Source organism: Acartia tonsa, chromosome 8 (assembly GCF_053477335.1).
Source record: "Acartia tonsa isolate MP-2025a chromosome 8, ASM5347733v1, whole genome shotgun sequence".
NCBI classification, from domain to species: Eukaryota; Metazoa; Arthropoda; class Copepoda; order Calanoida; family Acartiidae; genus Acartia; species Acartia tonsa.
Window position 1 is genome coordinate 15883748 of NC_137267.1, and position 23853 is coordinate 15907600.

At 32.4% G+C, this 23853-nt stretch overlaps 3 protein-coding genes across 3 annotated transcripts; all 3 read left to right on the forward strand.

Annotated features, from left to right (window-relative positions):
- The first annotated feature begins 921 nt into the window (after nt 1–921).
- LOC145326087 (uncharacterized) lies at nt 922–8908 on the forward strand. Its single transcript, XM_080169190.1, has 7 exons — nt 922–980; nt 1547–1598; nt 2068–2124; nt 5490–5614; nt 6385–6466; nt 6784–6905; nt 7223–8908. Exons 1-7 carry the CDS (start codon nt 925–927, stop codon nt 8643–8645), a joined length of 1917 nt encoding a protein of 638 aa, XP_080025316.1. The 5' UTR covers nt 922–924; the 3' UTR covers nt 8646–8908.
- Nucleotides 8909–13828: 4920 nt separating this feature from the next.
- LOC145326089 (estrogen receptor-like) lies at nt 13829–17611 on the forward strand. The gene is made up of 6 exons (XM_080169192.1): nt 13829–13955; nt 14538–14587; nt 15975–16008; nt 16241–16333; nt 16783–16843; nt 17108–17611. The coding sequence occupies exons 1-6, from the start codon at nt 13861–13863 to the stop codon at nt 17486–17488; spliced, it is 714 nt and encodes a 237-aa protein (XP_080025318.1). The 5' UTR covers nt 13829–13860; the 3' UTR covers nt 17489–17611.
- A 130-nt stretch (nt 17612–17741) lies between these two features.
- LOC145326088 (uncharacterized) lies at nt 17742–23030 on the forward strand. Its single transcript, XM_080169191.1, has 12 exons — nt 17742–18082; nt 18343–18407; nt 18669–18768; nt 19639–19725; nt 19969–20022; nt 20093–20191; nt 20360–20414; nt 20849–20928; nt 21369–21468; nt 21987–22047; nt 22419–22528; nt 22731–23030. Exons 2-12 carry the CDS (start codon nt 18351–18353, stop codon nt 22861–22863), a joined length of 936 nt encoding a protein of 311 aa, XP_080025317.1. The 5' UTR covers nt 17742–18082; nt 18343–18350; the 3' UTR covers nt 22864–23030.
- Nucleotides 23031–23853: the final 823 nt, after the last annotated feature.

Here is a 23853-nt window from a genome sequence, read left to right on the forward strand (position 1 = left end):
AAAGCTTGGACGTCCCTGTAGCTTGCACTACTAAAAAGGTAATTTGAGGTAATTGGATATTGACACAGTGAGAATTTTTAAAATTCATATAGGAAATATTACTATGTGAAAACCAAATACAGTTTTGCTAATAAATTATTGGTATGGTCTAAATAAACATAATCCAATGGATTTATAATTACTTGGATCTTACATCAGATTATCATGTACTCTAATGAAATGAAACTCGTAGCTGGCTAAAATAACGACACCTCCCATTCACCCCCTTTACCCCACTCCCCTCCTACTGGATGAACGAACTGCCCAATAAATTATGTCCACGTTAGCAACCTAAATTGACGACAACTTTTCTCTGTCATAATATCCACGTATATTCTATATCCATTAACACGCCCAATAACTAGGGCGGAGTTATTTTAATAACATGAACGTGATTATAGTTAGTCTTGTATTAACTTCTGATAACAATTGTCCGATAATAGTTATACCCAAAATTCCGTCAACTTTAGTTAAAATTGTGCTTTATTAAGTGATACTTCAAAACTAGGATTAAAACTTTCAGAAATGCGAAGCCCAACAAACGAACTTTGATAGATTAATAGAGTGATATCATGTTTATATTAAAGAAACTGAATTTAATTCAAAGGTTTAATGTCGTGAAATGCATAAAAGAAGTATGCTTTATATACAGACAAACTTATTTTTTATGACTAGCAGCTACGCCCCCTAGAGGCCTATAGTGGCATTTGAAGAGTGGGGGAATTGCCCCAGGACCTATTGAGAAGCTACCCTGAAAAGGAGAACCATATCGGTTCAGTGGTTACGGATGCCCTTCTGTATACACAGACATCTCGTACTTTTATTTACCGATATTGTTGCTATTCGCTTATAATTTATTTAAATTTTTAACATTTTAGATGTAAAATGCATTATTATGATATAGAACCATACAGTATTAATCCAACTATTTTAATTAACAGGCATTAGGATATATAAATCGAAACATTATTAACTGGATGTTGCACCAGATTTTCATGTTCTCTAATTAAGTGATACTTGCAGCTGGCTAAAATTACGACTAAATATTTTCACGACATAATTTTCCAAAGCTAGCTTTATTCTAAGAATTCAACATTTTATACCAGATTTTTTCCATGAAAAATGTTAACAAATATGTCCACGTTCTAACCGATAATATGCCAGATTGTTCCTTCATTGTTTTCTTATCGGTCTAATTTTACTGATTAGGGATCTATATCTACTATATTTATATCCAGGGATCTAAAGGGATAAGACAATGGCTTTTAAATTGATGTACATCCCCAACAGTGATAAATAAAATTACCCGTTATGCAGATTACAATTTGTAGATGAAACGTTTGGACACTGAACTTAATGAACCAACCAATCAAAATTCAATTAAAGTCCCCAAAGTTATTAAGCTAACGAATTATAAAATGTTGTTCTAATACTCTGGGGACTTGTGTAATAAACAGCCCATTGTCCCCCCCCCCCCTCTCTGATTTATATCCGTAAATGTGTCCAGAATGGAGACAGATGTGCACATCTCTCATATCCAGTTCAAATTGTTGCTGCTTACCAGGAAAGCTCTCTATAGAGCCTATAAAAAATAACTTCATATTAGAATAGTCCATTATTCGGGTATAGTCCCTTTCGCGGCAACGCCTCTTAAGGGGTATTTGACAAATTTTCACAGTGGCTTTTCCCCTATTTCTAGCCCCTGCGGGGGGCTCTAATCCTGTGGGGCCAATTGGCTAACCCTGCGGTTCAATCACCTAATATAACTTAACCTAACCTAAAATAACCTATCAGAAGTAACCGTAAAAATACGACGAAACGTTGCAACGAAAGGGCCTTTAAAATAACTTCATATTAAAATAGAATACTCCATTATTCTAATATGACATCATTCGTGATATTTCTGTAAGATTTTTAATTTAGTGCATTTAAAAACTTTTGGCTGAAAAGTCCCGAATTACATCATATTAGAATAATTGAATATTCTAATATGACGTCATTTTTATAGGCACTATAAAGAGCTTTTTCACCAGGAGGAATAAACAACTGGAGGCGGAAAAAATTGCCATGAAATATAGGGAACAGGTTATACTTTTTAGTAGCGGGGCTACTCTATAAGTCACTTTGTCTAACCGTTCGTCCGTCAGTCAATCAGTCCGTAAGGCTATGAAGAAAAGTGAAAATTCTCAGAAGGCTGATTTTTTTTTGTAAATATTCACTATACAAATGAGCATCCAGTATGTAATTTACTTTATCCGCCGGTCTGTCATTCATGCTAAAATATAAATTAGGGTTGGGCCGGATATCCGGCCATTTTCAATATCCGGCCGGATACCGGGTATTGAAACTATCCGGCCGGATATCCGGCAATATAATCTTTTATATTTTACAACAAAAATCTCTGTTTTTTTAATCTTAAATGGCTGTAATTTTCTTATTATTGAAGATAGAAGAACAATTTTTTCTGAATATGTTTTATCTTTATGTAAATTTTATATTAGAAATCTCAAAACATAAATTTTGGCGGTGGCAGCAGTACTTGGGAGCTGCCAGCCGCAAACCAACGGTTTGCAGGTAAACGGCAACGGATTTTATGAAATTGTAATATGTCATGAAGATATATAAAAAAGCCTAAGTTTAAAATTTGAAATCTTCAAGTAAAAATTTGCGGTCACAGGAACCGTTTAAAGATTTCTGGAGACCTGGAGGTTCAGGACTTGCAGGATTATACCTGGAACCTGAAATCAACTTGAACACCTATATTACATATGAGGATGTACAACTATAGGATATTTTAGTATTAGATAACATGAAATGCTTTGTTAAAGTAAAAAAATATTTTTACTTTTTACCTGAATGACCTTACCAGATTTGCTGGCATCCTGTGCCCGCCAGGAAGGAGGTATTAAAAAAATTTCAACTCTCAGTTATGTGTCATACCCATATTTCGAAAGTCACTTAGTTATAGCCCTCTACCTTTTATACACAGAAAATGGGATAGAAAAAAACAGAGGGGGGGGGGGCAGGCATTCAACGCCACATACCCGCCCATCCTCCAACCGTTAGGGGTTGATATTACAGATTGAGGGAAGTAATAGTTCATTAGATTTATTTGCTAAGAAGAAAGATCATTTAATACTTACTTAATTTTAAAGTTTTAATCTTAATTTTATCCTATTATACAAAGTAGTAAGCTTTTTATGTCTGTAGCGAAGGATCTCGCTAACCGCTGAACTGATATATTCTCCTTTAGAGTGAAGCTTCTTATAGGTCGCAGGGTGGTTTTAGGCTGTTTCATTTTTATAAAAAAAAGTTGTTGTAAGGTTTTAAATTATTTTTCTGCACTTTCATGTCCCTTCTAATATCCCTAGATACGCAGCCGCTAGTATAATATAAAACACTAGTTTATGAAGAATTTTTTTTGGCGGGTATAGTCCTCTTTGTGGCAACGACCCTTAAGGAGCGATTATTCGTATTTTCACAGTAGCCTTCCTCCTAATTCTAGCCCTTTGCGGGGGACTCTAACCTTGTGGGGCCAATTGCCTAACCCTGCGGGGCAATCACCTAACCAAATATAACCTAACCTAACCTAAAATAACCTATTAAAAGCATTTTTAAAAATACAACGAATCGCCCCTTAAAGGAAGCCTGCAAGAAATACCACGCTTTAAATGCTGAAAGACTGCCACAAGTAGAGCAAATGCCCAAAATTTGAAGCCTTCAGCTTCTATAACAAAAAAGTTCTAGGTATTTTAAAATGACATTTTATGTACAATGAAAATTTTGAAAGAATTACAATGCTCATGTTGAAAACTTTGAAATTAAACTACGTGGCCTAGAAACAAAATTATAAGCCTATTTTTGTCATAAATTTAGGTTTCCAGTAACTAATTATATTTTTACAATAAAAATACCCATTTTTATAGTCAAAATCATTTTAAAAAATTAAGTTTTACTTGCGTTGTACCGAATGTACTGTAGCCAATCAGAAGGCTGAATCAGCTTAACAACCAATCACAGCTAAGCTTGTATTAGTTTACCCCTTTGTTTCCGCTATAATTTTCGTTTAAAAATGCAATTTAAATCGAATTTTTTTCATAGATTTTGACTATGAAATGTGGTGTTTTTATTGTAAAAATGTAATCGGTTACAGGCAATCTAAGTTTCTGACAAAGATAAGGTTATAATTTTGTGTCTAGGCGACGTAATTTAATATTGTTTTTTCTTTTATGAGCATTGGAAATCTTTCAAAAATTCCATTGTACATAAAATGCTATTTTGAAATGCCTAGAACTTTTTTGTTATTGAAGCTTAAGGCTTTAAATTTGGGGGGGGGGGGGGCATTTTTATTATATATACCTACCTATTTTGAATAAAGACGTTTTAAGGGGGTGGGATTACTCAATTATGGGCCTTCTAATCCCTATCCCTCCTTCCCCCCATCCCTTTCCCCATCCCTATCCCCCATCTCTACATCCCCATCCCTTCAGATAAAATGCATCTTCCAAAAAAAGAATATTTACCCCCCCCCCCCCCCCCCAAATGGAATTAAAACCTTTTTTATGGGAGGGAAGATGATACAAAAGAATGATTAACCCACCTTAACAAAAATTAGGTGGGGGCGAGATTAAACTCTCATTTGGAAATAATTTTGAAAATCACATTTCCCAAATAGCGTTACATAGCGAATTATTGAATTATAGCTAAAAAGTTATATCACCATCTCCCACACTCTTCAAATGGCATTTTAAAAATCTTTAACTTTTTATAAAGTGGTGTTTGCAAGGACTTGTTAAAGGTGGTGCGCGAAGCGCAACAAGAAAATTTTACACCACCTCCAAACTAAAATCAATTAAAGACAACAAGAGTTGTCTTATTTTATCAAGTCAGAAATATAGAGTGCTGTGAGCTTTAATTAGGGTTTTTGCTAGAAAAAAACATGTCTTTTAGTTATACAGGAATTTACACAAAAAAATGAAAAACTTATCCTGAACATCATGTGATATACTTATATGTTATATTGTTATTCATTTAAACAGACATACAGTTTTTAGTAAAATACTTAGATAAATGTCAAAGCAGTTTGAAATGTTTGGTTTCATAAAAAGATTTTCTTTTTCGTTGGCTCAACAACTTTAGGGACTTGAATGAATTTTGATTGGTTGGTTAATTAAGTTGAGTTTCCATACTTTCCATCCACTAATTTTAATCTTTATAAGGATTAATTTTGTGTATCATCATTGGGGATGTACATCAATTAATCGGCCATTGTCGTTTCCCTATAAATCCCTGCAAATATGTATTTTCTTTTCTGTAAAGTTTATATTGAAAATGATTAAAGTCCGTTTTGGGCGCTAGGGGGGGGGGGGGGCGATCGCCCCAAGTGCCTCCTTCGGTTCGCACGCCACTGGATTTATTCGCCTTTACTGATGTTGTCATTCTTTATCCAGGTATTGAAAGCAGTAAATAAAGAGTTGGAACACAGAGAACAGTTACTTGAAACCCAAATTAAAGTTTTGGAGAGGAGAATATTGGCACTAGAGGCTTCTAAACACAAGTTAAAGGAACATATAAGGTAAAAAATTATCTGCGAAGCTACATGATGATAAGAGATCTCTGTCTGTAGACGGATTAGGGCGGGGAAGGGGTATTCCCCTTCCCATTTTCAATAAAAAGTTAAAGATGATTAAAGTCCCTCCACAGAATATGACGTCATACAATAAAACAACCAATGAGAGGCCAGCATAAATTTTGCCATTGGTCAATTACAGTGTTTACTGGCCTCTCATTGGCAATTCTATCGTATGACGTCATAATCTTTGGAGGGACTTTAATGAACTTATAAAAAGTTTTTGAATTTAAAAAATTTTAGGCCACTATGGTTTCTTTTGGTAAAGTAAATTAGCCTCTGATCTGTAACTCTGAACTCTATATGATTAACCTAAATTTTTTATGAAATTTAAATATCAACAACTATAATAAAAAAGAGCATTACAGAATGACGGATAGATCGACAAACACGGTGGATGTTTTATAGTTTTGCTACAAAAATTTGATTTTATTATTTAAAATAGCTTTTAGCCTCTATAGGTACCAATAAGACTTCCAAATAGCCTTAAACCATCCATAGACCAATGTAAAATGCTTCTCAAAATTGTGGAAAGATCAGTTTAGATAGACAGTCAGGAAAGTTGGAAAACGGCCTAAAACCAACCTTAGATATAAAAATTAAGTAGCCTAAAACCATGCAGGAGCTTATAAGTAGCTTCAATCTCTAGTTAACGAAGTCTTATGCCACAGACAAAAACCTTAATATTATTAAAATAGAATAACAAATATTTATAGGTGCATGAAACAAGATACAAAACTGGAATCACTCAAACAATTCAATTTTGGACTACGTGGGGTCAAGAGGAAACGAGATGAGGTTTCCTTTTTTCTAATCCTTTTTTAGTGCAAATCTATTATAATTTTTTTGTGTGTGTATGTAAATATAGGCAGTTTAATATCGTCCTCTCATTACGAAGCCCGCATGGGGATTTCTGTAACTACAAAGAATAGACTTAAAAGTGTATAAAAAATATGGAATTGAACAATTAATCTAATTTTTGCAATGGTTATTCCCAAAACAAGCATTCCTATTAAAATTTAAGTCTTAAAAGTAAAGTACTATTTTCTCATTTGTTTAGCTCCCTTCATGGATATAGTCATTCTAACTATACGTGATACTAATGTTGTTTTTAGGTAGATTATTGCTCGCTAGATGGTGCTGGACTGTTTAAAACTGTGCCACTGTATACGTTGAAAAAGATATTGGACTACTTACCATGTCAGGATATCAAAACTCTGAGATGTTTATCTTCTTGGTAAGGTTTCATTTCAGCTATTTGTAATACACTTTTTTTACCCCCAAAGAATGCTTTTTTACCCCGTCCTGTTGAAAAAATATTATCAAGGGGTATATAACATTTTTGATGGAGAAATCCCTAGAAATACCTCCCCCCTCTTATTCCTGGAAAAAGAAGTGGTAGAACCCAAATGAAAGGAACTGTAAAACTTTAATTGTTTCAAGTATGCTCTTTTTTGGCTTATTTTTATAAACAGCCTCACTATAACAATTGGCCTTAATCATCCACTAATTATTTAAACAAATTGCTATGCTATAATTATTGTTTTTTTTTAGGTTCTTTAAAACAGTGTCAGTAGAAGTAAGATCTGTATTTGGTACCTACCACATCAAAGATTCGAACCTGTCACTACGTTTTCCAGCAGTACTGATCCAAGCAATGATCAGACCCTATGGTCCAAAGTTAAAACTACATTTTCAGATCAAATCCCACAGTATAAATACTTCAAATTTAGTGAAAAATATGATAATCTTACACAAAAACAGCATTGTATCATTAGACATTTATTTTCACAATTTTCAAAATTATCAAATAAATCCTCATGGTAAATTTTCTCATTTGGAAAGCTTAGATCTACATTTCCCAGTCCATTTTGATAAACTAGTGAAGAAATATATTTGTGAAACATTGTTAGCCAAAAATTTCAAGCATCTTAAACGTTTGGGTCTTGAATCATTTAATTTATCTCAAGATAAATTATTGCAATTGCCAGTATTATCAAAATTGACCACTTTGAAACTACATAAAGTTGATGTCAATAGCACAAAAGCTTTTTATGATGCCACCAAAAATGCAAATTTAGAAGAAATTGATTTAAATCAAATTAATGGAGACATTGCTTTTGATTTAGTTACATCTAACTACAAAACTGTAAATGTGCTGAAGCTGAACCATGTTGACTTCTCTCAAATTGATGCGTTTGGTCTAAAACTTAAAAAACTGAAACACCTAGAGCTTACAAGTATTACAGGAATCTCCACCATGGATTTCATCTATGCCGGCAAACAGACAATTTTAGGGTTAAAAGTTTCCAACACACATTTTCCTTACTGGGCGTTTAATGAGGTAAAATTTGTGAAATTACAAAGAATTCAGTTGGAAGATGTTTATGGACGTGCTATTTGGAATCTTATCAAATCTGCCAGTGCAAATATGACTGAAATTATTGTGAAAGACACTGATTTTGAGGGTGTCAGAGTCAGTGACATACATATGCCCAATCTGAAAAGCATTGATTTAAGTAAAGTCAATGAAAAAGTAACTATAACCCTACTTAAATCAGGATTGAATTCATTAAAACATTTGAAACTTGAATCAATACCAATAAAAGAAAAAGAAGTAATGAAAACTTTAAGATTTTCAAATCTCCAAACTTTAGAACTCAGCTTCATCAATGGCTCCTTTGCTTTCAGCTTACTAAAATCTTGTTCAAATACAATACGGCATGTAAATTTCAAAACCTTATTTCCATTTAACGGCATTGTGACGGAAAACTTAAAATTTTCTAATCTGAAAAGTCTACACGTAGAGAGCAGATATAAAGATTTTGCTACAGCCTTAGTGGAAGCTGGTATTGATACTATTGCTTATCTTAATATTGATGGCATTGAAATATCTAGTGATAGAATTACCGCTTTCAAAAATGCTATGTTAGAAAATAAAATTAAGCTAATGCATCAAATATTATTTGAACTGTGATTTATTATATATTACATATTTTTTTTTATCAAAAACTCTTAAAATTTTTTTTGTTTGTTTGTATTATCTACTATACTGTCCAGGAACCCAATTTATTATTTGTAGCCCCTTTGTCGAGCTTCGGCTCTAACCCTGCGGGACTCCCTTATCCTTTGTCTAACCTAAAGAACATAAAAAATACATAAAAACTTTTTTTTGCAAGAAACTTGTTTGTGAAACTATCGAATTTAATTCCATAAGTTACGCGTTTCTACATTCTTAAATTTGTGTTTGTAAATTTGTTTTTATCTGTAATACAAAGTAGCTTGATGTCTGTCCGTCTGAAGCTTAAGATCTCAGTAACCGCTGAACCGATTGGGCTCTACTCTTCAGGGAATATACCTACTGGTCCCGTGGTGTTTTAATCTATTTTCTTGGGGTGTGGGACACCCACAACCCTCCCAAAAAATGAAAATTCCCCCCCCCCCAAATAAATTGTTTTTAGGCAGTTACTTCACATAAATTGGCAGCACCAGGAATTTTTTTTCACTTTTATTAAATTAACCCTTGGGGCATAGCCCCAAGGGCTCGGGGCGAAACCGCTAGTTCTATTTTATAAAGTAGTAAGATTTGTCTGTAGCTTAAGATATCGATAACTACTAAACCGATTTAGTTTTCAATTTCAGGGAGGCATCACATAGATTTTTAGATGGTTTTAGGTTATTAATTTTAGATTCAATTCTTGGTATGGTTTTAGGCAATTTGTTAGCCCTTCTGTTACCCTTCAAATACGGATCCCCTAAATGCTAGGGAGTCTGTAAGGTTTTTCGTTTTGTTTGAAGCTTAAGATTTCAATAAATACTGAACCGATTGGGTCCTTTGTTTCATGAAAGTTTCACTTAGGAGTGATGGTTTTAGGCTATTTTATTTTCGGATATAAGTCTTTGGATGGTTTTAAGCTATTTTTCTTGACCCTTTAAATACATATACCCTGGATGCTAGGGGCTTCGCCGCTAGTTCTATCAAATAAAGTACTAAGGTTTTTTGTCTGAAGCTTAAGATATGAATAACTACTACACTGGTTGAGTTCCCCTCTATAAGTAAGAGCACAGGGTGGTTTTAGGCAATTTTATTGCAGCTTTAATCCTTGGAATGGTTTTATGCTATTTTTCTGTCCCCTATTTACCCCTTCTGGATGCTAAGGGTTCAGCAGTGTATCTGTAACAGAGCAAAACTGCTTATATAAGGATTTTTTAAAAGCGAAGCTTTTCTATGATTAGGGTCGGTCTGTAGGTCCATGTTGATTTTTTACTTTTTTTAACAACAAATTTTTATAGGATCAAATTATCCGATTGTTCTAATGTTTGGATACTGATTCCTGGGACAACCAAGTACAATATTATAAGCAAAGCAATTCTATAATCAAGTCCTAAAAATGTAAGTATGTCTATAAACATTATCCTGTATCTAGAAGTTTTTCAACAAATTTACTCACAATTTAAGTGTTCAATGTCCGTTTGTCCTACCGTTTCAGTGCTTCGATTTTATGGATATTGTGATTTTAAACTTACCAGACTGGCCTACTACAATTATTAATTTTCAGCGCGGTGTGCAATTATTTCAGAATAAATATAAATAGCGCATATAAAATATAACCGCTAAAATTAGAAAAAAAACAAATTTAGTAACCAGGGAGTAAGGGAGGGGACAATGGATCGAATATTCAATTTTTAGGAGTCTCAGACTTTGGGGACTGGCTTAAAGGGAATGTGCAAGAATTTAGCAGTTTCTGACTGAGGTTGGGGACTTGCGCATGAAATGCCGCTACTCGTTATGTATGTTTTGAATATTGCAGACGGGGAGAAGGGATAAGGGAAGTGGGGGGAAGGGAAATAAACACTCGTTGTGTTAGTTTGGAATGTAGCAGACGGGGAGAAGGGAGAAGGGAGGTGGGGGTAAGGGGCAAGGGAAATAAACAGAATAAAAAGGGGCAGTCATATTCTTGCTAGCAGCTGGCCGGGTCCAATAATCTTTTAATATAAAAATCTCACCAAAAAACGTCAATATATTTCATCAAAAACAAGTTGTGATTTCACTTTGCATGACGCTATGGAAATCTATTATTCAATTAACAATCCCTTTATAATTTCCTACAAATTTATTGGATTAAACTGGATTTCATGCCCTTTCTTTGATAATTCTTATATTGAATTAATTGCCCATTGTCCCCTCCCTTACTCCCTGTTTAGTAACATTGTTAAAATGTTTTTTTTATGGACGATAATTATATGATCTATATACAGATGTGCTGAAAATTGATTGCCTATTTCTTCAATAATTTCCAAATGTGTACAACAGATTATTGCAAACGCTATTTTTAGCTATTCCGGTCAAAAGGAAAAGCGATATAATGTATAAACGATTTATACGTTACACATTCAAAATTTAAATTTTTCAAATTTTGATTTGTTTTTAGGAAGTTTGAAGCTTTATTAGCTAGGAGCAAATATTGAGATAGGATGCAGATGCTAAGTACACTTTCGGAAACTAAAATTCACAGCTGGATCTTTTAATTATTTTAGTGGCTCACCCCGATCTGGCTCACCACTCAAATGATTTAAAGATCCAGCTCAGCACATCCTATATACATCCTCAATAATAAATGTTTACAGTTACAGTAAAATGTCCCCTTTCTCCCGACATATTATGGATGATTCAGATTTTTGCGATTCTATTAAACAGTTGTTTGTGCTGAAGTGATGACACACCCTTAGCGCACTGTTAAGTAACTTAGATTCTTACGTTGATACGTTACTATTAACAAGGATTACAGTGACCAAACGAGTCAGCGAATTAAAGTATAAACAAGGATGATTACATCCATACAGCTAAAAGCGAAGTTCTGAAATGATACGGTATGACAAACGAACATGAACTCTTGTAGAGTATCAAACATAATAATCAAAATATTAATCTAAAAGTATAAACGCAATTATTTATAAACTTGTTGCAAAACTGCATAAATACAGATTCTGTTCAAAGACATACTTACATTTTAGGACTTGATTATAAAAATGCATCGCTTAGAATATTGATGTTCTAGGAATAATTGTTCTAAAAATTAAACAAAATTTTTTTGTCAACAAAGGAAAAAATAATCATGTTTTTAATAGATGTAAGGATTTTCTGGTAATAATTATTGAATTGCTACGCTTTCAAAATCGCACATTACAGTTAAAAGTTTGTTTGTCTTCTTCTTCTTTTAGCCCAGTGCTATCAACCATGATCATCATCTATTGCCAGGTTGAGGAATCTGGCGGTTGCTGGAGGATTTTTCCAAAGGTCTCGGACTGTGAGGCTAGTTGGGTTATTGTGACAGTTGAACAGGTGTTCTGTCGTATGAGAGCTGTCGCAGTTAGGACATTTATCTGCGACTGTTCCAGTTTTATCTACACGGGCCTTGAAACTGTTGAGATAAACACTGTAACCTGATCGAAGTTGAGATAAGGTGGATCTTGTGAAACGGGGGAGGGCCTTCTCAGTTTTATTAATTTCAGGCGGGCGGGTTCTAAGGACCTTGTTAGGTTCGTTGTTGCGAATCACAGTTTTAACTGTGTTTGTGTGGATTTTCTTGAGTTTTACTTTATAATCATTCTCAGAGAGATTAGGATATGATAAATCCTTTATCTCCCTTCCGAATTTTGACTGTAAAGTCTCGTTCATCTGGCGTCCTGGGGCTGGAGCATTCAGGTCAATCCTGTTAGGGTGGTCCGGTTTTTGTGTTGCCAGCAAGAACTGCTTGCTTAACATCTCGCAATGAGGTCTCACTTGCATAACTTTTGTTTCTGTATGTAGATGGTCTAGATCAGTCATGATGTGACACCCTGTGGCAGATCTTAGGGCAGTGTTTTGAGCTGTTTGCAGTTCTTTCCAGGATGTGTCGCTGAGGGCCGGCGTCCAGATGGGGCAGCAATAGTTCAGTAAAGATTGGCCAGTGGCTTTATAGGTATTCACAATAGTTTCTTTGTCCTTTCCCCAGGAGGTTCCAGTGAGGGCCTTGAGGATGTTGTTCCTGGACTGGATGTTGGTTTTAAGATTCCTGGTGTGTTCTCTGAAGGACAACATGTTATCAAATGTGATACCTAGGATCTTTGGCTTCTTTACTGTGGGTACCTTCTCGCCAGCAATTTCAACGCCTAATTCTTCACTGCATTCATTGGAGAAAGTTGTGAAGAGAGTGGCGGAGGACTTGGAGGGCGAGATGAAGAGGTTTCTGCTCTTGAACCAGTTGTCCAGTGTGTTCAGATAAGAGTTAATTTCTGACACTACTGGTTTGATCTTGGGTCCAGAGTTCAGAATGTTACCATCATCGGCATAGTTAAACCTGATTATAATAAAAGTTCATTTATCACGTATTTTTGTTGCATTTTAACTGTTATGTTGTTTTTTGTTCATTAAATCTTTTTAAAAAGGGATTTATTACACAAAGATGGGGGGGAGGGGGTGTTTACTCCCCCTCCATCCTCTAAACAAATTTATGGTTACTGTAGTCTCCCACCTTTAATATTCGGAAGTATTATAGATTTTACCCCCCCACCAGTATTTTTTTCTTCTATTAAGGGTGGGTTATAGGCACCTCTAAAAAATCGCTGCTTTACTTCACGAGTGAAAGAACCTTCCCATCATTTTGAACCCAAGTGAGTTTTAACATTTTATTCCTTGTATTGAGATTTTTAACCCCCTCACCCTCAAAATAAAAGCTTGAACGTCCTTCTTATTATGTGATTGTTGCTAAAATTAAACGTTAAGCTTATTTCATACATAAAAAGACATAACATTACTTTATTATTATTATTTATTTTTCATTGTCCTAACCTTGTTCCCTAATAATTTTGCACTTAAATATGCAATATCATAATTATAATTTTAAAAATTAAAAAAAGAAATTTTCCTTGGGATTAATTTCAATTGTAATTTAATTATTTATTCTATACGAAATTTTTTTTTCTAAATATATCTTTGAAATTCTAGAGAAATCTTCATGCAATGCTTGAAGTAGGACAATTTTAGATGCTCAAATTAAAGATGATCTGTTACGTATGGACATAAAAACAACACCAATTATAGAAAAGCTTTGCTGTCTAATAAATTTGGAAGTGTAAAATGTTGAGAAATTATTAAAAATTGTCAGTTTAAATGTAATAAAAGTTTTTACAAATATAGATATTAAACAGCAATGCAAAATGATGAGCAGACAGAAGGTAGAGATGAGGAGAAAGACAGACAGAATAAACCATCAAGAACACAGAGTAGCCTCGCTCAAGATTTCAGGTGAGTAATCCGTAAATATAAAAAGTCTAGATGAACAATTTTTTGATTGGACCAATAGGAATGCAGTGAAGGAACAATCCAAACACATTATTGGTCAGATATAGTACACAATTTGATATGTATTTGCAGTTTTTATTCATTTTCTCCATTTAATAAGTCAGGTATAAATATTTAGATTCTTACGATAAAGATTGGGGAATTTAAATAAAATCTGAACAGATAATTGTGTCTGATCTGATTGAGCATCTAGGAGGATAAATTTATTATTTGTAGCTTCTCATAGGTTCTGGGACGGTTCATGACTATTTTGAATACGGACGGTGCATGACTTCGCTCGGCTTCCCCCGGCCCTGGAGTATACCACCATCAACCCAAGAGAAATCGCCCCTAGAAAAAATTACTCTTCTACAATTTTGTGCTTCTTCTTTTTAAAACTAAAATTGAAAATGGGGAGTTAATATATGTAACATTATGATTTTATTTATTTACCAAATGATTATGAAACGGGTAGATAGTTGTATAATATAGGTATAATATATTATATATAATATGTATATTATATAGAAATTGATATTGTTTAAGGTGTGGAGTTTGTAAACAATCAATGAGTAAACCAAGGAACAATTATGGAGGTAAATTTAATTATCAGAAGAACAGTATGGTTATGTAGCTATTGTCACTGGGATGGTTAAATTTTAATTACCAGCCTCTTTCTGACAAATCTATGTAGTCTAAAACCTCTTTTTGACCAACCTTAGTTTAATTATGATCGCATTTTTACTGTGCAAAATTTTTTATTTTTTCTCTGCGTTATTTAGATTTTTTTAGCAGTGGCATGCACGGAGTTTTACAAAGGGGATGTAAGAAGCGCGCTGAAAAATTTTAAAAACACCTTTATTTTTAACACCTCCCTCAAACCAAATAGAGATAACAAGAGTGGTGTTATTTTACTGTAAGGTGGTTGGTGGACACCGTACCCCCATTAATTTTTATCACATCCTCCTTAAATATTTAGAGGGCGTGGCTGACATTCCCCTTGGAAATTTAAAGGGTGTGTATCAGTGGGGTGTATCCATCTTCTTACATTTTGTTGTCCGTCTTCTTTGTTCAACATTATAATTAAAAAAACTTAATTAGATATAATTATATAATATGGCATATTTTTAAGTACAGAAAAAGATAAGAAAAATACAAGGACAAATAAATACTAGTTAAGTTAGTTTTAAAGTAATAAAGTTAGAGCCTAGCTCACAAAAAAACAAAATTCGACCGATTAAAATTTTAGGTCTTCTCTTTTTTTTGGTCGGCATTCAGAAAACTTTTTAGACAATTATTTCTTTTCCAGTATTGTCCCGTATGGCTTTAAACCTTATTGATATCTACTTTATTTGAACCGGTTCTGAACCATACGGATAAATCATGTATCGTATCGTACTACAAACAGTTTTCCATGAATAATGAATAGAAATAATAAAATCAATACCCTTCATGCTACAAAACTAGAATTGATTTTATAATTTTTAATTTTACCATCCACAGAAAACTGTCTAAAATACGATGCAATAAATCACTATTAAAAAATTCTAGGTCATCACTTAGTTATAACTGTAAATTATTATTGTTTACCAAATAAAAATTTATTGTTAATCGAAAATTCCAAAGGTCAAATAAATAAGAAACAGTTTTGTTCCTAATAACCTGTTATCTTTAAGAAATGGCCACCTAGAGCATCATTCTCTTGTAATGGGATGCGATACTCTGACACACACCATAGGATATTAGGTTAAGTAAAATACAACTGACAACTTACCCTTTGATTTGACCACCTTTGTTTGGAAGGCCTTAATGTGATGGGTAAAAAGTTGTTCCTGTTTGTAGGTCAAGGAATTCTCCTACTCCTTATGTGCTATACACAGCAACAATAGGTGACATTCTTACGCTTACTCTAATGCCGTAGGTATAGAATTAAATGATATACTCTTTGTCATAGAATAAATATAATTATAGAATTGTATTTAGGTACTTCATGTGATTCTTGCAGAATATTCTTCAGGTATATATTTTAAGCATTGCTTGTAAATTTAAGCATTTTAAAACGTTTCAATTAAAAAAGTTTTGTTGATTCCTACACATATTTTTTGGGAAAATTAAATCTAAAGTTTCAAAATGTAAAAATCGAATTTTTCAGTCTTCTAAAAATTATTTTGCAATATTATTGTTAACCTGCTTATAAATATGAATGCATCCCTGAAAACTAAATACTATAAAGTTCTTTTTATGATTAGGAGAAATGTGCAGAGAAATTTGGATCCTATTTGTCTGTATTCTCACAATTGTGTTGTGGATTTCAAGAAAAGAAAATCATGTGCAAGTTGCAGGTTTCTTAATTTTAAAAAGCAAAGCTTTTCTTTAATTAGGGTTGGTCCAGTTGTACATCAGGCTTATGTTTTGGTGAAAATTTTGCTGACCAATGCACGGCTACTCTACAATTTATATAGTCTATCAGTGCATTGTTAAGGCCATTATTTCTTGGTTGTAATCAAAGATAAAGTTATACAATGTAAAGATTCATATGACTACAAGGAATCATTACTTACCATGTCTGTATGTCTGTCTATTATGCACCCTATTTCCTTTTATTTTCTTAGTTATACAATGTAAAGATTCATATGACTACAAGGGATCATTACTTACCATGTCTGTATGTCTGTCTATTATGCACCCTATTTCCTTTCATTTTTCTTAGATAATTTTTTTTTACATTCAAGAGCTTATCCATTTATGAATGTGGTAGTCCTTGTAGATAAAACTATCTGTGTAAATTTAGGATGAGAAAATGTTTATCAATAGGAATGGATCCTGGACAAATACTGCTTGATGATGCTAAGGTTCCTGAAATATTATTTTTTATTTGCATGTATGCATGCCTCATCTACTATCCAGCCGATTTGCATCTAAATGTTTTTGCTGCAGTAGTAAAGTTATTTTACATTTATTATTTTGAATTACTAGCTGCTGGACTTGTAGCATCTAAGGGCTCTGTGTTCAAAAGGGGTAGAAAGAAGGCTACATAAAATTATCCTTAAATTCATCCTAAGGCTCAAAACAAAGTTAGAACAAGCTTTGAATGTTAAATAAACAAATTTATTTAGGAAAGGTTTTTGGAGCAATACAATAAGACAAGAAATTCCCAACCTGTACCAACACAAAATCAAAATGGAAATGTTTTACCATTCTTATACACACATTCATCACCATATAGTGTTCCTTTGTCAGTTATTAAAAAGAATGAAACTCTAACATCCCCTGAGATGGATATGTCAGAAACAGCATCGAATTCAAATAATCATACTTCTCGCCCAAGTCTATTACAAACAATACAGAATGACTCTGAGCCTATAGCTTCCATAGACTATTATGGACCAACTACCAGCAAAGGAATAGTTCCATGTATTTATTATTTTGACTTTAGAATATTACTTGCTAGACCTTCATATGTTATAATTGAGACGGCCCCCATTTTTTTTGGGTAAATTTAAGGTTTATATTGACACACTAAAATTGAAATTGTGTAAAAATCTTTAAAATTGAGATAGTATAAAGCTTTAAAAACAGGTCTTTTTGCAGATTTTTAAAACTTTGCAGTGGGACAAAATTTTAACAAATTTTTTCTAGTACAGGACACTGTAATACCTACATCACTTTATCTGACTCCAGCCATATCTTTTTAATTAGAAAAATATTTTTGTCATGAAACTATCTTTAAGCTTTTTCAGTAAGCTTTCAATCTTCAACAACCTCAAATCTTCTACAAAGTTCTCAAATTCAAATTAACCATAAAAAATCCCAAGAGCTCTTTGCTAGAGTACCAGTCATAACATTCTCAAAGAAATTATCTAAAGGAACTCTATCAGAAAATGCCTTCAAAGACACCATCAAAAAGAGTGATAATTATGAACAAACCAACACTGAGTTAGTACCAATAGAAGCAAATAACTTAACTGCAGTACAGTTTGGATCATTGAAAGAAAAGTTACAAGATGATGGTCCTGTACATCACTTTGTAAAAAATATCATCTACCAACATAAGAAATTGAGATACAAAGATTCTACAAAATTGTTTACAGGTGATTTTAAAGATATTAATCTTTACTGTCTTAGCAATCCTCCCAAAGGACTAAACACAGATGTTGGGATGTGCATGTTAACAACAAACTGCTGCAAATAATTTTCATTCACTGATAAAGCTACAGAGTTTTTCACACATTTATGAATACTACATAATTATCTCAATATTAATTTTTCATATTTTTTTTTTACAAATTATTACCTACTAATTAATAATAAAAATAATTATTTTTTTAATATTAAGATTCTAATTTTATAGACAATTGTATGTTTGGTTCATCTCATCAACATAACCAGAATGATGAATCCTCTTTTTTCGCCTCTGTAAGTATAAATGAGTAATATTAATTATGTAGCTATCTTTGGCTTTTAAAACTCTTCAAAGTTCATAATTATCTAATTTCTTTATAACAATTGAATCAATTTTAAACTAATTATAAAACTACACATTTTTTTCTGGAAATCTATCATTTATTGAATGTAAAATCTACATACCTTGTTTAACTGCTGTTGATTTAGCAAATTTTTCAAAAGTTTCATAATTGATAAAGAAAAATATTCATAGAATATTCCCTTTTGAAACAGACCAGAGAAGAGAATGAAGGGGATGAGACAGTGAAGGAAGAACTTTTGGACATGCTTAGAGATAATACTGACACCTCTGCTGATAATTTTACAAATGAGGGTAATTTTTTTATAATAGGGTACTACAATCTTCTCTGCTGTTAAGAATTTTAAGTTCACATGTACTAAAAATGTAATATTACACCTGATAGCATATTATGATATTTCTTACTAAAAGTTCTTACTTTAGTGATAACTTCTTGCATAGCACAGGTCTGATTGCACAGAATTATACCACTTACCAAGTGTTATTTTTAGTCATTTATAACTGAGAGGTACCTTCTTACATTCAGTAATAAATAACTCTTAAGGATTCTTTTAAGGATTAGCTTGTTATTTCTGTAAAAATGGTTATGGTTCTTTGGAAGATTGCAAAATTCTGAGGATACATCTCACAGCTAATTCAGTACACATGTCTAATTTCTAACTCTCAATACAAACTCTGAGATGGGTTTTTAAAAGATGCCGCGTTTTTTCTAGACATATTTTTCGCTATAAATAACAAGCGCGGCATTCGCGAAATCTAAACAGAGTATACAACTATTTATTTAATTATTTCGCTTTTGTTGGTACAGCCTTTTTAAAAGAAAAACAAATTATCTTAAATCCATTTTTGCTGCATATTAATTAATATATCTTTTAGAGCTATATTAGACATTATACATATGGCTAAAATAATAATTTTAAAATTTTGAATTCTTAAGTTGTATACTCTGTTTAGATTTCGCGAATGCTGCGCTTGTTATTCATAACGTAAAAAATGTGGAGAAAAAACGCGGCATCTTTTAAAAACCCATTTCTGAGTTTGTTGTTAAAGTGAACCAATCATGTGTCTCATTTGTCTTTCATCATAAGCTAATATTCTTGTATTAGGACAAAGAGACACATAAATGCTTTTAAAGTTGTGTGATCAGTTAAGATATATTTTTAGAAATTATGCTGGCATTGGATCAAGCATTAAAAACTGATGTTAGAAAATTGGAAAACATTCTAACATTTGAAGAAATAAAATATTTAGGTAAGTAGGCAACTAATGAAGCAAACAATTCAGAAATACATTTATTGAAATATCAGTAGCCAAATTGACAGACAGGAAGAGTTATTTATTTTTGTGTTATATATATTTATCCCTGTCAATCTGGTTTTTGGGGTTTTTGTAGTTTTGGTGGGATTTAGTTGGTATGTTGATAGTCAGTTTGGCTCAGAAATCCAGCATATATTCATTGGTTTCAAAGTCATACTAAAAATTATATCATTTTAGATTTATGGAATACAAATTTTTGGAACAGTTGGAAGTCCTATAATTTGGGAGAAGGTTAGTTTCCTTACAAATTTAAGTTTAAGTTTTTTAAATATACATTTTTGGAATTTGTATTTCATTTTAGAAATTATGATGAAATTAAAGCAGTGTCGTGAACAAGGCCACATCTTTTCCCCTTATTACAACAAGATGGCAACAAAACAGATGTGTGCTAGAATAATAAGTAAGTTATTAATTTTTAGAGATTGAAATTTCTAAATCAGTTAATTTTCAAGCAATTAATTTAATCTTCAGAACGGGTAATTTTGTTTATCCTTATTTGGTATGGACATCTATTTTTCATACATTGTCTAATCACTGTAGTTTTTTAAAGATTGGTAAATTTCTACAGGCTATTCAGCAGAATTTCCACTGGAATGGTCGGAAGATGCTGAAATATTGATAAGGTTGTTATTTGATTAATTGCAATTATAAATAAAATAAAATAAAATAATGTGTTTAAATAAACAAGGATGACATTATGCAAAAGTTGCAAGAGATAAAAACAATCAATAGCAATCATAGTTAGTGATAGTGTAGATGCTCAGTGGTCATGGAAGTATGCAGGTGTATCAATAAGAAAAACACAGTTTTCTCTTAAAGATTGAAATTATTTTTTTAATATTTTTAATATTTAGAAGAGAACATTTTAAATTATTTAGCACCTTTGTGGAGCTTCTTTATGAATTAATAAACATTATTTTTTTCTAAAATAATTTTTATAGTTTAGCTTTTGTGTAAAAAAGCCATGGTACTATTGGAAGTGATTCTCCTTGTTTTAAAAAATTCTAATTATATCTCTAAGTTAAAAAGATTGTTGATTTAATTTTGATTAATATAGGGAAAATCTGTTCTTATGCTTGAGTTCTATAACAGTTTGGACAAATATATTTGAAAAAGAAGTTCATGACATACTCCAAGGTATTTGTTGTATTTTTTAACTCAGAACAGGACAAATTATAGCCCAATGATAATTGAGACACCATTGTTCAACTAAATCTTCAAATATCCTTTTTAATACTACGACACCCCCAAGCTCATTTTGGGGGGGGTAATCTTTTTATTATAGAGGGAAGCTTTTTTATTTGGGAGGGGGGAGTAAAATTTAAAAATCCAAAATTTTGGGGGTGCCTACGTTACCCCCAAATTCACTTGGGGGGGGGGGGGTAATCACCCCTTTACCCCCCCCCCCTTGGACGTCTATGGGTATAAACACTGGTACAACACAAATTAGCAAAGTTTCTATTTATTTTCTGTCTTACTAAAAAGTTGTTAAGGGGGGGTGTTTATGATGCAGTTAAAGAGAAAAATTATGCTAAAAAGAGTACTTTTTCATAATTCTAGCACATTAACATATTTAGGATTTGTTGATAAGAAAATTGTGGAAGACATCCAAATGGAATCAGATTTTACAATTGAGGAGTTTTACTCAAATATGACTGATTTGCCAATAATGCTCAAGTAAAGTTCAATGGCAAAGCTACTCTATAATTTGAAATGTATGTCAGAGAGTTTGATACAGAGTTTATTAGGGGAACTGGATTATTTCAGTTTCTTTTGGATTGCTTGAAGATATCAAACAAATGAGCATTTCCTTTACTATAAAGTAATTAGAGTATTCTGTCAGAAGCTAGATATCTTTTATAGAAAATTAATTGCCCGATTAGATTATACTTTTTAGAGCAGCTTTAGGGTCTTAGGATAGTTTTAAGCTTTTTCTTTCTGCCATCCCTCATCCTTCCCTAGAAGCTGGGGATGAAACAACAAATATTTTATCAAACACTTTGTCTCCTATTGATTTAATTTACAGGAATACTAGTCAATTAAATAAATTTGATCATTTTGCGCAGGATTAGTCATTAGAACGGTTATGAATTGATAATTCTACATTTTAAAAAATCTATTATTTTGAAAATTCTTTGATTTCATATAAAAAGTATGATCATATATGATTTCTGTTAATAATGTTTTTTTTTGAGGAATATGATTTTAAAATGCTACAGAAAGTCCAGGGAACTTTACCTGATCAAAGATTTGAAGGTAAAGTTTTATTTTGAAGCAATACTTCTCTGCAAAATATTTTAAAATTGTTTCATTTGTTATGATAACATGAGTAGGTAGTTACATGTAAATAGTGCAATTTTTGTTAAGTCAGCCATAAGTGATCATGCTTATTGAAATTGAAATTAGAAATTGCATATTGATAGAAAGTCAACAGTTTAGAGAAGAGGGGAAGAGATATAATCACAAATCATCTAAAAACATCCAAGAAAGCTAAAAATTTAATATTCCTGCTTGTGAATATGTACTGGAAGGATCATCTTATGACTCATTTGAAACTTCCCGAAAATGAAGAAATAATTTAGTTCAGTAGTTGTCAAGAAGAAATGTAACAAATACTATCTGTTTAGGTTTTATCCTTGCTGATTCCCATAATAATAAGTCAATACAGATTTGATATGAAACTGAAAAATGTTGAAAAAGTTAAAGAAATCCATGAATATAGTACTACAAGATTAAGGTAATATGAAATAAAATATAAAAGCTAAATGAACAGGGACAATTATTTCAATATAAGTTTTTTTTTATGTCAGCTGTGACTGCAGATTTTTGCCTAATTTGATTAAAACGCACATATTCTTTGATAGGTGTTACGAAGCAGCACAGACTGTGAGACAAAGTGAATTATAGAGTAGCTTGACTAATAATAATGATTACTTCAGGCGCTATTTCTACCACAAATACCACAGTGCAGAGAGGGCGAAGGAGGCTTACAACCAAACTATACAGCTCATAAGTGTCTCCAAACAAGTCATGATCCTGACTGAACCTTTATTCAATGACAACTTACCATAATTCTTGAAAAAAAGATAAAAAACCCAAGAATAATGAAAGCAAGGTTTTTTTTTCTTTAGAAAACTGTTGTGCACATTTATTTTAACTAATTAGTTTAATGTTGTTGTATTAAATTTTTTTTAGAAATCAATGCATTTAATTTAGTTTATAAATTTTTAGAATGAAAATATGTAAAAGTACCTTTTAGAATGCAGAGCTACTCTATATATTTGCAAGAATCTTTCTGTCCGTCTTTCTTTGAGTTATTTAGTAGAAAAATGTCTGTGCTTATGCAGTTGAAGATTTTGCAAACCAATGGACTAAAAATTGTACTCCCAAGTATGATTTTGTTATAGAGGAAGGGAAATTTTTCTGAATCTCCTTAAATTAACTTTGACCTTTTACAACAATATATCAATTTGCCAAGATGGCATAGAAAATTCTGACAGACAAAGGTTTTTGTTTATATTTAGTTAATTAGTCACATATGATTCAATACAATTCTCCAAGTAAGCTTTTATTTTTACAAATTCCATTTTTTAAAAGTGACTTATTATATTAATAAGATAAATAAAACCATACATGTGTGTACTTTTAAAAGAATAATGTGGTTTGATTGTTCCTATATTTATACAAAATCATTTAAAAGTAAAAAGAATACCTTACATTGTGCTTATGTGGTATCCGCCTAGGATAAATGGCAGACACCAGAGTTCAAATGACTACGGCAGTGTGAACAGACGTGGACACCTATACTATAGAGAAGCTACGCTTCTCTAGCAATCACTAAATAATAAACAGAATCTTTCAGTTGTTCCTTTATTGAAGGTCTAAGGATTACTAAAGTTATATACAACAAACAATAGCTACACAGATAGGAATAAATAATCATAAATAAAAGCAACATAATACATATACAATAGTCAGTTTGGGCAATAATGATCCCCCATCCCTGGAAAGGGTGGGGGGAATTAACAATACAGCTTAACCATAATAAGGCTGTCAGAATCA